The sequence below is a fragment of the Lissotriton helveticus genome, chromosome 3_1 (genome assembly GCF_964261635.1).
Source record: "Lissotriton helveticus chromosome 3_1, aLisHel1.1, whole genome shotgun sequence".
Classification (NCBI taxonomy): Eukaryota; Metazoa; Chordata; class Amphibia; order Caudata; family Salamandridae; genus Lissotriton; species Lissotriton helveticus.
Genome location: NC_136061.1, coordinates 921,861,969 through 921,879,061, shown reverse-complemented (window position 1 = coordinate 921,879,061; position 17,093 = coordinate 921,861,969). Strand labels below are relative to the sequence as shown.

Here is a 17,093-nt window from a genome sequence, read left to right as displayed (position 1 = left end):
AACAATAATAATTTAATGCAAGCAAAAGCCTATTCGCAAATGTATAAATGGAATTAAAAGGTATAAACAGAGTATCCCTGGAACAGTCAGTGCATGGCCCAGTAAAATTTAAGAGCAATATGTTTCTCTACTTTTTACAAAGTCATTATGAGTTGATTAAAAGTAAAAACGTGCCTTCAAAATGTTATCCAAGATTAAGCTCGATCTTTAATATTTAGCTACGGACCAAAATGTATTTAAAAACATGTATACTCCCTGCACTATTCAAAAGGTATACTAAACGTGAAAACAAACATAGGATGTACAAAATAATACAAGTCTGGCATCACAATGTTTAGACTCTAAAATAATGGACTGACTGAAACAAACAATACGAATTCAAATGTGTGTCATACCAAGACTCCAGCAGCAATGGATGCAACAGTGTTCCGTTTCTCACTCCAGTCTATACATTCGGCGCAGCTCATTCGATCCAAAAAACCCGACATTTTTGGGTTCCCTGTTAAAAGAGAACACTAGCTTTACAAAAATGTAGTTAGCATTATCGTTTTTTAGGTTTACAGGTGACATACACCTGTGTAAGGAGTCGTTTCTTACCTGTAACTCCAGTTCTGTAGTAGGGGTATCTCTGTTATAGTCATAATCTAGGTAATAGTCCCGCTCATGTGCGGGGACCCCGAAGCAATCAAAAATAGTCTCTTAAGCGGTCTTCTGTGCAGTCCTGCATAGACACTTAAGAGAGAATTAAAGACAAATAGTGCAGCCTATACCTGCAAGGCTACACAGTCCAGTACTTCAACTAGAAATTTAAAGGATATTCCACCAATATCATATTCAGCAGTCTGCCAAATTTCACCCATAGAGAAACTTCCCCCTTCACAAAATCCTTGGAATGATAGAGAGGAAGGGATGGACAGACAAGCCCCCCATAGGCTGCCATTATGTGGCTTAACAAGGGATACCGTGCCTTTAAGGAACCTTTCCAGAACTCTCGGTAACACAGAATGCATAGCAACTCCCTCCACTTTGTTCTTTTTAGAGGTGTATAAAGCTAAGCCTGTAGCATTCAGTATTTCATCCTTTTCTCCACCGGGGAGGAGGGCGGGCGCTTATGACTATAACAGAGATACCCCTACTACAGAACTGGAGTTACAGGTAAGAAACTACTCCTTCTGTAGTAGGGGATCTCTGTGTATAGTCCTAATCTAGTGAATTGAATGGCAAGCCCATCCCCACAACCAAACCGGCGGTGGAGGAAAAAGACAACACCACTACTGTGCAAACAGATTTCGTAACGAAGCCTGCCCAACCTGAGCATCTGCTCTGGCATCAGAGTCCAGACAGTAGTGCTTCGCAAAGGTATGGACCGACTTCCACGTGGTAGCCCTGCAGATGTCTGCAATGGGAACATTACGGAGCAACGCTGTTGTAGCCGCTTTGCCCCTGGTGGAAAGAACCTTAGGCTTACCCCCTAAGGTCTTATTAACCTTTTGATAACATAACTGGATACAGGACACAATCCACCTAGAGATGGACTGTTTAGAGGTAGCAAGACCAGTCCTGACCGACCCATTGTTGATAAACAATTGGTCGGATCTAGGAATACCCTTGGTCTTATCCAGATAGAATTTCAACACCCTTCTGACATCCAGGGAATGAAGAGACCTTTCCAATGGAGTGGAAGGATTCTGAAAAAACGTGGGTAAAGTTATAGTCTGGTTAACATGAAAATCAGAAATCACCTTAGGAAGGAACTTAGGGTGAGTACGCATCACAACCTTAGCAGCATGAAATACAGTATAAGGTTCCTGGCAACACAATGCCTGAATTTCACTCAACCTGCGGGCCGATGTAATGGCCATGAGGAACGCCGCCTTCCAGGACAGATGCTGCAGCGAAGCCTTATGAATAGGTTCAAAAGGCTCCTTCATCAACCTGGACAGCACCACATTCAGATCCCGCGAAGGAAGCCGAACAGGAGGAAACACTTTCTTCAAGCCTTCAAAAAAAATCCTTTATCACAGGAATCTGGAAGAAGCATGTCTGTGAAGGGCATTTTCTGTAGGCAGTCAGCGCAGCGAGATGAATCTTAATAGAATGGAAATTAAGGCCAGACTGCGCCAAATGCAAAAGGTATGGAAGGATGAAGTCTTCCTTGCATGTCGTCGGATCATAGTTCTTGGACGTGCACCGGATGCAGAACCTCTTCCACTTGTAAGCATAGGAAGTCCTAGTGGAAGGGCGCTTAGCCTCCTTCAGTATGTCCATACAATCTTCAGAAAGATTCAAATGGCCATATTACACTATCTCAGGAGCCATGCCGCCAAACTCAAAGACGAGAGTTGGGGTGCACCATCTGCCCCCCGAACTTCGTGGGAAGGTCCGGCCGGCACGGCAGCTGTATGTGAGGAAGGAGAGACCGGTGAAGCAGGTCCGTGAACCACCACTGTCTGGGCCATTCCGGAGCAATGAGGATCATCCGCACCCTGGACTGGGACAGCTTGATGAGCACCGCCAGAATCAGGGGAATGGGTGGAAAAGCGTACAGAAAGCTGTTCGACCAGTTGATCCATAACGCATTCCCCAGAGTCCCTGCTGGTAATACCTGGATGCGAAGTCTCGGCATTTGCTGTTGTCGGCGGTGGAGAACAGATCCACGTCTGGAGTGCCCCACCTGGCGAAGACGTCTTCGAGCACTTCGTCGTTTATGAACCACTCATGGTTTTCCTGGATCAGTCTGCTGAGTGCGTCCGCCTGAGCATTCTGCACACCTGGCAGATGGGTAGCCGTTATCGTCAGTCCTCTGGCTAGTAGCCAGTGCCAGATCGCCTGCGCTTCCTGTGACAGTGTGCGCGATCTCGAGCCCCCCTGCTTGTTGAGGTAATACATCGTGGTCGTATTGTCTGTCTGTACAAGCAGAGAGTTGGTCTGGAAGGACGGATGAAAGGCCTTCAGTGCCAAGTGAACAGCTCTGAGTTCCAGGAAATTGATGTGGTACGTGGACTCCGTCTGGGACCACGTTCCTTGGATCTGTAACTGTCCGGAATGCGCTCCCCAGCCGTGGAGAGAAGCATCCGTCACGATAGTTTGAGTGGAAATGTCCTTGTGGAACGGAACCCCCTTGAGGAGGTTCTCTGCTGAACACCACCATCTCAGGGACAGCTGAGCGTGCAGAGACAGTCTTATCCTGTCGGCCAAGTTCCCTCGCCTCTAGTCCCACTGATCCTCCAGACATTCCTGCAGCGGCCACATGTGTAGGCGTGTATGTGGAGTGAGGAAGATACAAGAGGCCATCGACCCGAGTAGAGAAGACACCGTCCTCACTGTTGTAGATGGAACAGCCATGAGAGCCTGAGCCTTTCGACGGAGCGATAAGCGTCTCTCCTCCGAAGGAGACACGCTTGCTGACAGCGTATTGATGGAGGTTCCCAAGTACTGTAGGTACTGGACCGGAGTCGGGACAGACTTGGATATGTTTATGTGCAACCCCAGCTGGGTCAACAGAACGGCCGTCCTGTTGAAGTGCAATTGCGCTTCCTGTAAGGTGGATGCTTTGGTCAACCAATCGTCCAGGTAAGGGTAAACAAACACCTTGTTCTTTCTCAGGTGTGCCACCACCACTGCCATGCACTTTGAAAAAGTCCTGGGCGCAGACTTCAGTCCAAACGGGAGCACGGTGTATTGATAGTGATTGGTGCCGACTTGGAATCGCAGGAACTTCCGGTGTTTCCGTGCAATGGAAGTACGCATCCTGTAGATCTATTGCGCAAAGCCATTCTCCTGTTTGCAGTTGAGGATAAATCTGGTGCAAAGACAGCATGCAAAACTATTTCCTGCGAATCCATTTGTTTGCTTGTCGCAAATCCAGAATGGGCCTGAACTCGTGCTTGTCTTTCTTGCGTACCAGAAAGAAGCGTGAGTAAAGACCCTTTCCCCTTTGAGACAGAGGGGCGTCTTCTATCGCCCTTTTTCTTAACAGGGTATCTGCCTCGGCCTGGAGCTCGCGCAGTTGGAACTGCGAGCAAACCGGTGGAATCGCTGGAGGCAGGCTGAGAAAACGAAGACTGTATCCATTGCAAACAATATTCAGCAACCACTTGTCCTGAGTAATTCTTCTCCACTCTGCCAAGTAATTTTGTATGCCTCCCCGCCCACCGGAGCGGGTAACGGAAGAGGGGGAGTAGCACCTCAGGGCTTAGACCCGGCCGGGCCCTTGTTCGCGGAGGACTGCTGACCACATCTGCACCTCTGGCGCTTCTGGAATGGTCGCCGCTGGTACTGCTGCTGCTGCTGTCCAGCCTGCCGACCTTGCCCTCTGCCCTGCGCACCGTAACGCCTTTGGAACGGGCAGAAGGTCTTCCTCTGTTCCTTCGGCTTCTCCAACCCGACAGCCGTCAGGGTTTCAGCCTCCGCCTTCATGCGGGCCATCTCCTCATCCGCATGTTTGCCGAACAGGGCCGCTCCTGAAAACGGTAGGTTGGCGACCCTCTGCTGTGCCTCTGGCTTCAGTGACGTCAGACGCAGCCAGGCGTGGCGTCGCAGGTTGATCCCATGGCAGTACCCGTGGGCTGCAAAGAGCGAGGAATCCGCAGCCGAGCTTATCACCTGGTTGGAGACCATCATCCCCTCATTAATGATCTCTTGGAAATCCTCTCTTTTATCCCTGGGAAGGTGTTCCAGGAACTGCTGCAGGGACTCCCATAAGGCCCGGTCGTAACAACCCAACATAGCGGAGGCACTCGCGGCCTTCATAGAAGTGGAGGCAGTACCGCAGACTTTCCTGCCGGCCGAGTCCATCAAGCGGCTCGCCTTGTCAGGAGGCACCGTCGACGACGGGGCGGTGGTGTGTTTTCTCGCCGCCGTCACTATCACCGAGTCCGGTACAAGGTCCGAGCGGAGGAACGCCGGGTCTGAGTCCGGGTCCCTGTATTTCTTTTGCAGCCTCGAAGGTGCCGATTTTGTAGATGCAGGGGTGAGGAAGAGCTCCATGGCAGGTTCCTCCAGCCCTGGCATCAAGGGCAACAAAGGGCGAGACAGCTGTTTCTTATGCAGGGTCTCGAAGAGGACTGAAGTCGATGGCATGGGCACCGTGAGTGTAAAGCCCAGTTTTGCCGCCCCATGTAACAACACCTCTTGGAAGGAGACAATGTCATCTACTGGAGACACCCTCGTCCGAGGGGAGTCCGACGGTGTAGGTGAATAGTCCCGGGTACTGGACGAGTCGTGTGACGGGACCTAGACCTGTCCCTCCTGTGGCACCGTGTGGATGAACGACGGTCACTTCTGGATCTGTCCCTCTGCCTGGAGCGAGATCTCGACTTCCTTGGCCTTGGTCTGTCCACTGGCCGTAAAGGAGGGAGCTGTGGACGGGGCAGGAGCCTAGGACGTGGAAGCCCCGTAGGTGGTGTCGGGAGATGAGGCAAAGAGAGAGACCTTGGCGGTGGAAGAGGAGAAAAGGTCTGGGAGTATTCCGAGCACGGAGACTCTACCACTCTCCTTCTTTTCTGCACCGGCCTGGATGGCGGTGACCTAGAGGCCGACCTCGTGGACGAGTGACGGCGCGGCCGCGGGCTCGTGGATGCCGAGGAAAGGCTGACTACAGAGCCCTGGGACTCAGTCCTGGTCTTAGAACGCCCCCTGGACGTAGATTTTCTCCTTCTCGATGCTGACCTCCTCTTCGACGTTGAGCGTCTCGGCGTCGATCGTCTTCTCGACGTCGATGATCTTTTTCTCGACGTCGATGATCTTCATCTCGACGTCGATGATCTTCATCTCGACGTCGATCTTCGTCTCGACAACGAACGTCGAGTAGACGCCGAACGGCGGTGTCGCTTTGACGGCGAGCACCGGTGCCTTCCAGACCCTTCACGCCGTCGATGGCGTCTCGACGACGAAGAGGTCCTCGACGTCGACCTCGTCCGAGGTCTCGACGTCACTCCCCTCGAAGTCGAACGTCGACGCCGCTTCGACCCAGAGCCCTGGGGGGACAGGGAGCAGACGGTGGTCATCCAGTCCTCAGAGCAGAGTCTTCTCCCTGTCCTTCAGGGTCCTGTTGGAGAACTGCTGGCAGATCTCACAATCCACAGGGACATGAGAAGAAGGGAGACGGAGAATACACACCCTGTGTGGATCAGATTTGGCCTTCTACCTGGCGCACTCAGGGCATTTGTCAAATAAGGAAGGCATATCTGACAAAAAAGTGGCCAAACTCACCAGAAAACTCCAGCAAAAGGAAGAAGGAACAAAAACACGTTGAGTGAAACACACTAAACACTTGACAAGTGCAAAAAAAATAGACAAAACACCCAAAAAGGGAGAGCTCAGTGCTCCAGGGTCCTGCTAGCAGGAGCCAGAAATAAGAACTGAAAGTGGAGGGAGTTGCTGTGCATTCTGGGATACCGAGAGTTCTGGAAAGTTTCCTTAAAGGCACGGTATCCCTTGTTAAGCCACATAATGGCAGCCTATGGGGGGCTTGTCTGTCCATCCCTTCCTCTCTATCATTCCAAGGATTTTGTGAAGGGGGAAGTTTCTCTATGGGTGAAATTTGGCAGACTGTGCTGAATATGATATTGGTGGAATATCCTTTGAATTTCTAGTTGAAGTACTGGACAGTGTAGCCTTGCTGGTATAGGCTGCATTATTTGTCTTTAATTCTCTCTTAAGTGTCTATGCAGGACTGCACAGAAGGCAGCTTAAGAGATTATTGTTGATTGCTACGGGGTCCCCGCACATGAGCGGGACTATTCCCTAGATTGTGACTATACACAGAGATCCCCTACTACAGAACTATATGTGCTGCAAAATAATGCAAATAAAAATGTCAAGCAGGCGTAGTAGAGTAATTATTTAAAGCTAAATTACCACCAAGAAGCAGGTGTAAAAATACCAAACACTCTTTTTCAAGGCACAGAGAAAAGGGGATTTTGATAGACACACAATAGGAGTTGGTTTAAGGCCATGCAGTGTTAATATGAACATTGGTGATAAAGTTGCACAGATCATGTGTTAGTGAAACTGGAGCAGTAACAAAACCAATTTCCACACTGTTCAATTATGAAAAATCCTACATCTTATACTGTCCGATATAAGAGCACCTTTTGTTGGTGCTTATGTCCATTCTCATCACAACAGTTTATACATATGGATTACAAAAGAACGTAGGTCACAACATATTTCGAAAGAAGATTGATCATTAACCTAAAGAGACAAGGCTATGTTTCTGAAGCCTCATCTAATCGTGGTGCGCAGGGTGCTCTCTAGTACTACACCTACATATTGATGTCATTTTTTTTGCCTCTATAATCTTCTAGCACAGGAGTGCTACAGCCAGTTCGTGATAAATATGTATGGATGGGAGGGAGGGAGGAGGAGGAGGTTTTCCTCCTTGGCTTCAAAATTATGGAATTCTTTCCCTGCTTCATTAAGAATAGAACTCACATCAGAGGTTTCGCCATCTTACTAAAAGTGATGGCATCACCGATGCCATTGCTCAAATTATCAGTAATGACACCTGCCACATCAGATGACATCAGCAAATAACCCTAAAACTAGGTTTAAATTGGAGTATTCAGGCACTAGACATGACAGTTTTTATGAGGAAGACGACACCTTCTCAGTGGGTGTTTCTGGGGACAACAAATACCTGAGCATGTTATGGATACTTTCTAACTTGTAGTATTTTGTAGGCAAACATCAAATACAAATTACTTTTACACTTCAGTGTTTCAGTTCTTTACATTTCTTAGAATACAGGCATAATCTAGACCTATTGCTCAGCTGGGTATTGTCATGCTTTTAAAAACATACCGTCAGACTTTTGACTACAACTGCGTAGGTGCTTTAAGCAAGGACGCCAATTGAGGATTATAGACCAGCTTCTTATTTTAATTATAATCCCATAAATGAATGAGCTTTCACTGCAATATGTAGTGTTGCTTGCAAAATCAGTGCACAAAACAACTACATACTTGCAAGGCACACACAAATCTACCTTTGCTGCAGCCTTTTTATCCTTTGGAAAAGACAAGCAAGCTGTTTTCTAGAAGGAGAATATATATATATATATATATATATATATATATATATATATATATATTTTTTTTTTTTTATTTTTTTTTTTTAAGGTTGATACATTTCTTAATCTTAATTTGCTGGCTTGCTCCTCACATTTCGCAAAAAAAAACAGACGTCTCCCCGTCTGTTGCAGAAAGTGAGCTTGTGTAAGTGAAAATGTTAACGAAAAAAAAAGCTGTTTGGAAAAATAGACGGGCATGTCAGTTAGCATGTAAGATGTGCTACCTTTGCCCAATATTTATCCCTTAAGGAAATAGTTGAACCACTGATAATGGACGCGGCATAACTAGGAAGCTGCTACAATCCACGAACAACCAAACCATGTTTTTTCCTTGGCTTGTTTTAGTAGGTTTATGGCACTGCCGGACAGGGGCAAATGTCACCCAAAAGTGATTCCCAATTTTTAAAAAAGACGAACTTTGCCCCGAGTCGAAAAAGTTAAAAATACGAATTGACAAGTCCCAGTGCGCAAATATTGTTGGTTAAATAGCCAAGTGTGGGTGGGGAGTTACAAAGAGACTCACACAGCACCTATAAACGCCCATACGAATAAAAAAGATGCGCAATAACCATGTAGAAATATTAACATGCGCGTTTTACTGGACAAAAGAGGGCAAACAGTTAAATGCAGCAGAGTACCATTTGAGCTCTGCCGTTTACATGAGAACTATTTGCATGCTACAAACACCGGTGTTCTTGAATCGATGTTCGTCCCTAAGATCATGTGCTTTAATCACACTGACACACTTGAGCGTATCATAGGAACGGTATTCTTCCTTCCGCATATCCTGCGTCTGCCACTGAATCTCGCCACTCTGCATGTATTCATGTTACCTTACATGCATTTAAACGTACCTGGAAAGCGTTCCTGCCGCAGGGCCTCTTTCCTAGTACCTCGCGTTTCCTTTTGTTATGGTTCTCCTTGTTCATTTCCGGTCTCTGAGTCAGATCACAAGACGCAACGTCACTGAAAGGACGGCTGATTGGCAGCCCCGAGTTAGGCTGACCTGTAACCTCCTGCCATTGGCGGAGGCACGTGTTTTTCTAATAGATAGTACGGACCAATAAGACAAGAGTGAGGGCTCTGGACCCGGAAGTTTAGAAGGAAGTTTCGCTATGCGGCTGCAGACTCTGAGCAATGGCTACTTCCTTCTTGTGGTGCTATTTAGATGTATAGTCCGTGAAATAGAGTTACCACTTTCCAATCCTTTTTAGCAGTGGATGTATAGTTCGTGAAACAGAGTTACCACTTTCCAACCCTTTTTATTGGAAGAATGAAAAAGGTCCTAGCTAATGAGAATGACAGTTTCAATTCTATTAAGGACAACGAAGTGAGGATTATGCATTTCTTTCTTCACTTTATTAAATCAGCATTTAAAGTACGCATTTCAAGGCAAAAAAAAACCACAGACTGCATATCTCATGAACCATAGGGGATGAGTCACCATAGTCCAATCTGGTGTATATAACTGTGACATCTTTTCCTGTCCTCTTCCTCACTGGAGGAAGTTAACAATGAATGCCTGTCCGATTTGAATTTCTTAATATTACCTACAGCAGAGAGGTAACTCACATTATCCGGTTCTTTATATTACTATGAGTTTTATTCACAACAGTGATCCCATAATATTAGTTTCTTTACATTTTGCGAAAACACGTGAACCAATTTAATAAACATTAATTTAAATTAACATATGATATTAACTTTACTTACTCATAACAAGGCAGCCCTGCCAAGTACCACGCATCAGGTGTTAGACTTACACATTTTAGTGCTGGTGTCTGCATCATCGCATGGGAGGAGTGTGGCTCACTGATTAGAGCGGCAGACCCTGATGCAGAGGTCTCGCCCGGGCCCAGGGTTCAATTCCCGACGCGGCAGGGTCCTGAGCCCAAAAATGTCCACGGACTCGATAATTCTCGCCTCGGTGCCTATTCTAATCCTGGGGTCCCACGCTGCAACTCTGGGCAATAGTTGCTTAATCTCCACTACGGCGGCCCACCCGCTGCGGGATGCCTGGCTTTCACCCTGGGGATACCCAGTAGGGGTTATCTCACAGGGAAAAACCAGGAAGGGTTCCCAAGGCAAGCGCCTTGATGCCTTCGGGTGATACGTGCGCTATATAAGTCGCAATACATTTACATTTACATCGCGCTAAAATGCATTAGTCACGGATAGCAACAATCCTGGGACCACTCGATAGGAGGCGCTCAACAAGGCTGACAGCATTTAACAAAAGCAGCCAGCACACTTTTGGGTTACTCTGGCTTAGTGACTAGTGCGGTGGGCAGCACTGCTGCAGAGTCTCTGACAATTTTTTATGCAGATTTGAGCCGGCCATCTGGGAGGGGTGGGCAATGGCATGTTCAATTTGTTTTGTTTGACAACAAGGTCAGGGCTGGACTTCCATCAATGAGGCCGACGGCCGGTGCATTTAACAGGCTTTCTGGGCAGACCACGTGGTCAGCGGTGTATGGTTGTGTGAAGGAAAATAACACTTCAATTGTTATGCGGATGGGGCATGGTCTGCAGCCCTCACGTGGATCTGATAGTGCCTTGCCTTCTGTCGTCATTTTAAATTCCAGCAAGGCACTCCAGACGGTGCATACAGTCTACACAGAGCAGATGATTATTACAGATGGCGCAAGGCAGCTCTGTATGTTTTTAGGTCTCGCTAGAGCCAGCGCATGCGCTGGCCTGGCGAGACATTTAGTAACTGGCATTTTGGAGTGCTACCAAAGGCTTTCTCCGGCCACCAGCGAGCGGTTACGCGCGTGGGTGCGTGCTTACGAGCACAGGCGCCATCTCGCGGGCACCCTTACTTTCACTTTTGCGGCAATTCTACCCCCTCCGTGGGACCCAAACGTGTTAGTCGCGCTCAACAAGAAACCTAATTTATTTCATCAACTGCTCACGTCATCTTAGCTTGCCCTTCATAATGAATGAGGTACCTCAGTGGCTCTACCTAATTCGGCACCATACTTAAAGACCCCACCCCCCAATCAACCAACCTGTGTAGATACACGCCCGCCCCAAGATTCCAACCTACTCCCTAGTCACCCACAGATCTGCAAGCCTTGGACCCCATCCTCATTGTGATCCTAGAAGCCCACCAGCCTCGCTGGTAGCCCTTGGGGCCTCGGACTTCCTCCACTTTTCCGAGCCCTCACAGGCTGACCACTCGGCCCTCCGCGGCGCCAGGCACCCGCATCCAGGGTGCTGGAGTAGTGTGCACAGCTGGTTAATGCACGTGCTCTGGGTGGCACACCGGCAGATCGGGGCTTCAATTGCTAACACCCATTAAATTTACGCCACCAAGGTAAACACGTTAACAAAGCACATACAGTGGTTTGTTATAAATGGTCACTTCTGATAGCCCAGCATATACGCCTGAGATAGCGTACTATTGAATTAAAGACGGAGCGCACCGATTCTCGCGTTTTTTTGCCAGCCTCGAGGACCTACATACTCTGCTTTCATATTCGTCATTTCCTCACCCCTTCTGGGGGGGAGAGGCACGCATTACTCCTTCAAGGAATGCTGTGTATATGGGTGCCGTGTGTGGACTGCACTACACAACCTTTTTTAAGACCCAGGGACTGGCTGCCTCTAAGAGCTGGGGTTCTGGCTAGGGTGCTTTCTCTATCTTTTCAGATTAGAAAAAGTAACACTCAGTCGTCATAGTAGCAGGGTGCACCGACCCGCCCATTCCGAAGCAGGGGGACCCCCACCTCCGCACGTACACAATGATAAATCTGCAGGCTCTTCAGTGACACCACTTAATCCGATCACAGATATCGCCCACAGCAGTGGTCTTAAAATGTTTTACCCCCACCCCCTTGTGAAAAAAAATCACGCCCTCTCAATTTCACAATTATCCTGTTACAATGGCAATGCTTAAATAGGTCAAAACATATTTAAACATTGCAGTTGTGTCAGTGATAGACCATTAAACAGGGTCTTAATGCCACTCATTGTTTATCCTTTAAACAAAAGCATGGTGATTCTCTTGCCCAGAGCCTGGTGCCTCCCCCTGGGAACACTTAAGTTAGCAGTTTGAAGAACTCTGGCCCTGGGTTACTTTGCCACGCAGACCATTTAACACCTCCTCGACAACTCCGCCTAAAGCCCCCTCTAAGAGCCCTCACCCTCCTCTCTTCTCCTAACAGTGACTGCATCCTTCCCTCATTTTATTACAGCTCACCACTATTCACTGACCACTCGCCTTACTTGTTCAAATCCTTTCCTGTTAGGAATATAGCAATACCCCCTGAACCCTAAAAATAGAGCCCCCATTTAACACACTGCATCACAACCATCTCCTGTGCCACCGCTGCCCAGAACGCTCACCCAACCTGGAAACTGATGAGGTAATAAGCAGAGGTGCACCAGACCAGGCCTTAATGCTCCCCAAAATCCAGTCACAGCCGAACCAGTGGGTGAGGCCAGGGGTGCAACAAAGGCCCCGTGCAAGTTCTGCCATTCAACCTAAAGCCAATGAATAGGTATGTAAACGGTAGTTCTATTTCGCAAATCTAGCCATAGCAAACAGCAGCAGGTCGCTATACAGGAAGCAAGACAAGCATGAAGTGAACGAGTGATAAGAGGGGATACCAATTTGAGTACATAATGGGGACGTCGGTTCTGGATCCCGGATGCATAGTTGAACAAGCATTGGCATAGCCAATAGGTCTTGCCCTTGGGACCTTATATGTGTTTAGCCATGCAATAGTTGATATTTGTGCACCAAGGATATTGTGCTGGATGAGTAAACACTTATAAGGGCCCAAAGGCGAGACCTATTGGCTATGCCAATGCTTGTTTACTGAGTCGCCATGCTTTCTCTTCCCCCCTTGCATGTGCTCACTATTGTGACTCTCTTTGTTTTCCTTCCCTGTATTGTTATTCAACACACAGGTCTTCTAACTACGCCTTGATTCAATGTGTTTACGATCGCCTTAATATGTTGCCTTAACCCATGTTGTGAAGTGCTCCGATACCTTCGGGTCTGGCTAGCGCTATACAAAACTCTACAATAATTAAATAAGTGGTGCTTATTGCTGAAAGGGTGTTTACAATGCGTCTCAAATCCTGAAAGGTCTCTTGGCAGCCTGCAAGGCCCTCAGACATAATTTCGGTCCCAGAGAGCTAGCCTGGCCGTTCAATTACCAGCAACAACCTCTGAGCAGCGAAGGATGACTCTGAGAACAGATCATTATGCACCAAGGGCAGTTTACTCTGCAGTAAAACCAGCAGGCCCAACACAGGACCAGCTAAAAAGAAGTTCCTGCTCAGTGCTGAAACCTACCTAAAGGTAATGGATCCATTGTTGTATCCAAAAGTAAAACACAGTACATCGCCTTGTCCAGTCGTTTCTGAGTGAGCAGACATACCTGACTCAAGAGTGTGCACCCATGATGCCTGCAGGATACAGTCTGTTCATCGTGACACACTTGACTGTGTGCCCGCACAGACGTCCTTGATTGTCAGACACCATAGCCTTCTAAAACCGCTGCTAGCCTGAGGGCTTAGAACTTGCAGCAGCAATGGGTTGCGGTATGGGCTGAAGAAAGGGAGGTCACATGAGGCATGGACTCTCTCTGTAATGTTCAGCAGTCAGACCACTGCCTGGTCGCCCTTGGCCCAGTGGGGCCCAATGAAAACACACTGGCTATCCTCCTGGCATTGAGGTACTGGGGCAGCACTTGTCACTGGTGCAGCGTGCTGTGAATGGATTAAGGTGGATGGGCCAGTAGGATTTACACCATTCCCAGAATATAATGAGGATACTTTAAAAAAAAGAAAATTCTTTTTATTTAAGTTTCGACAAAAATCACATCAATCGATTACAAGTAACCGACTTCATCGTTTCTTATTACCATCAGTAACATTCCAACATAGGTCACAGTTATTAAAATGGTTAAATTAAGGGGTTTCAAGAGTTTCAGTGTTGATCTGTCGACAAGGTGGGAGACAGACGTCACCTCTGTAGTGATTCCACGCTCCCCATACCCTTCTCCATTTCCCAGGGCACCCTCTGGCCACGAAGACCGACGTTTCTCTATACATGCACCAGTCAAGGTCCTCTTCCCAGCTCCTCAATTGGGGTGGCTGGCTTGCTCCCCACTGCTGTGTAATGTTCCCTTTTGCTATCATGTATGCTAACGTTGCCCATTGTTTAGTGTACGTGTTGAGATCTGTAGGCTCCCAGACATTTAGTATACACCTCCAAGCCTCTGGTTGCATGTCTACCCCCAGCACTTCCCGCAGTGTGTGGTGGATGTCTTTCCAGTACGATTGTATCCGTTGGCAGTTCCACAAGATGTGGATGAACGTCCCTATTTCCCCACACACTCTCCTACCCTCTCCATTCTCTGCCTTTTCCATCCGGACCAGCCAAGGCCCTGTGACATAAGTCCTGTGTAATATTTTGAGCTGCACTAATCTCAGCATGGCCTGGATTGCAACCTCCTGGGGTGAAGAGATCGCATCGTGCCAGTCCTCGTCATCAAGTTCTAAACCATCACTGTTCCATTTTTCCCTGAAGGCCTGTAGTGGATCTGCCATGTTATTGATTAGTTTCCTATAGATGAGAGAACGGGTCTTTTCAGGGAGGTGTCCGTCTAGCAGTCTATCCTCCAGGGGGGAGGCTTCCGGGAGTGTTGTGTTACTTGGTATGTGAGTGAGCAATGCATGTCGGATTTGGAGATATCGATAATACTCAGTGTCTGCCAAGCTGTACTGTTCTTTAAGTGAAGTGAAAGGAAGAACCGTCCCCTCCCCCCGGACATCTTTGATTCGTGAGATGCCGATGAGGTCCCATTTATCGAAGCCCTTGGATTTCCAGAGGCTCCCCAGTTTCTCGGAACTCCACAGTGGAGTAGTCAGAGTGAGCTTATTATCCCAATTCAGGTGTTTGTTGTCCGCATGCCATACTTGGATGGAGTGTGCTGTAGGTCCAGTTAGTGGGAATCTACGGGGTCTGGAATATAATGCTCTGCTGTAATCTCCCCCTGGGAGCAACCATCTATCCAGAGTGTACCCAGGGTCATCTGGGCGGCAATAGGTCACGTGGTTGATAGCCACGAGTTGGTATGCCCAATAATATTTCTTTAGATCGGGAATACTAATGCCCCCATCGTACCAGTTAAGAGTCAACTTAGATGGGGGGCGTGGTTTGGACGCGGGGAGAAATGGCGGCGTGATGCTTCTCTCCTCCCGTGGCGACTAACGTTTTATTATCTTGGGGACACTTCCAGCACTCCAGCAAGGCTCTGAAGAGGGTTCCATAAATCGGAAAGTGTGGTCCTCCCTGGGGAGGTCTCCTGGACGGCTACGAGACCTCTATACCCGGATAATGCGACTTTCAACCTACGCTCCCATCTGAGACTAACGGAAGCGCGGAGGCCCGACGGCTCTAGCAGGCATAATCCGAGGCTTCTGAATATGCCTCACACCGATCGTATTCTACGCATCTGAAAACCCAGGGCTCCTAAGTGAGTATGTGGCAGTAGCGTGGCTCCACGGCGAATAGACGTCCCTACTGGGTCCCTGTACGGCGCATACAAAATGGCGGGCGCACCCGATATGTAATGAAATTCACCCCGGACAGGCATGACATGCGAAGCGGTGCCCCCACTCAGCCTCACTGTATTAGCCCTTGTTATGATCCTGTGGTCCAGCGCTGTGACTCTGAACGAACTTGAAGTCCCTAACATCCCATGGTCACCGCGCGCACGATCTCTCTCAAACAAGATGACGGACGGGTGCGCGATTGCTGACGGCGCCTGACCACCATTGAATACCATTGCCCACCGGTTCCTTAATGATCACTGAGGTGCATGCAGAAAGAGAAGCGCTGAAGTATTGCTGCAAACTGTGGATTGCGGAGACACGGCGGCGACAAGCAGCGTGGATATACGGTACTGAGCCTCAATATTGCCGCTTACTAAACCTCAGAAAGGGGGCAGAGGAGCGCGAAGGCAACAGGTGCGGGGACCTGAGCTTCAATATCGCTGATTGAGGAATGACAGGAAGGGGACAGAGAGAAGCAAAGGAAGCACAAAGACGCTCATCACACTGGCAGTTGGCGATTAATGAATGAAGGATGGTGCATACTGTTAAGCATTGGTGTAGTCTATGAGCCTTTTACAGCTGTGAAGGTGATCTGGGTGCCTGCAGTGCTGAGCGAGGCATTATGTCTGCCTTATAGCCTGAAACCAGTCTTACTGCTACGCCACAGCCCTTGACTACGTGTTACAAGCGGAAAGATAGGTTAAGTCAGGTCCAGGATGGCTAACGCACGTGTCACCAATAAAGCGAACTAGGAATGCGCCACTGACCAAGTAAGGGACACTGCTTATAGCGTCTCTTACCCATGTGCCCAACACAGCGAGTACCTCTGACCCATGATTGAGGAATGCTTTTTCTGAAACGTGCCTCTCCCTGAGCAAGAGGTTACTGATGTCTCTTGACTGCTAGTACGCCGGAGTATTTGCAATCTATAAGTGCAGTGCCTGCGATAGTGCTGTAGCAGCCCTTTTCCTCTTCTCACACTCAAGCAAAGGCATAACGGCGCCACTGGAAGCGCGGGTTGACTGCACCCTCCAACGCGGATCCCGCGCACGCAGTGGTACAATTACTTTCCGGGACAGGATCTTCATTTCTTCCACGTCTGGAACAAAGGTCACCATGGGAGACAAGGAGACAACGAAAAACCTCAAACGTCTAAAAGCCGAACCACCAAACCCGGTATCACCCATCAAAGGCAAGAAGGAGGTCAGCGAAACCATGGATATCATATTAAACAGGCTGGAGGAAGTCCGGGACTTGGCAAAATCTACCAAAGAGGAAATCGTGGCCATTAGGCAAGACATAAGAGATGCTAACTCTAGGCCACGGGTACTCATAGTACGGCCCGCGGGCCGCTGGCGGCCCGGCAAGCCTTCCTTTGCGGCCCACGGTCCTTGCTGACATTGTACCCGTGTTTTTGGAAAAATGTTTTAGAGTGTCTGCAAAC

General features: G+C 48.4%; 1 protein-coding gene across 1 annotated transcript in view; it reads right to left on the bottom strand.

Annotated features, from left to right (window-relative positions):
* Positions 1 to 9,062, bottom strand: part of TMEM50A (transmembrane protein 50A) — a 43,683-nt gene extending 34,621 nt beyond the window's left edge. Inside the window, exons 1-2 of the mRNA XM_078681261.1 lie at positions 8,929 to 9,062; positions 396 to 499 (exon numbers count right to left, since the gene is read on the bottom strand). Of these exons, the coding sequence (XP_078537387.1) occupies positions 396 to 488 (93 nt within the window). The 5' untranslated portion in view covers positions 489 to 499; positions 8,929 to 9,062. The remainder of the gene's footprint in view (positions 1 to 395; positions 500 to 8,928) is intronic.
* Positions 9,063 to 17,093: the final 8,031 nt, after the last annotated feature.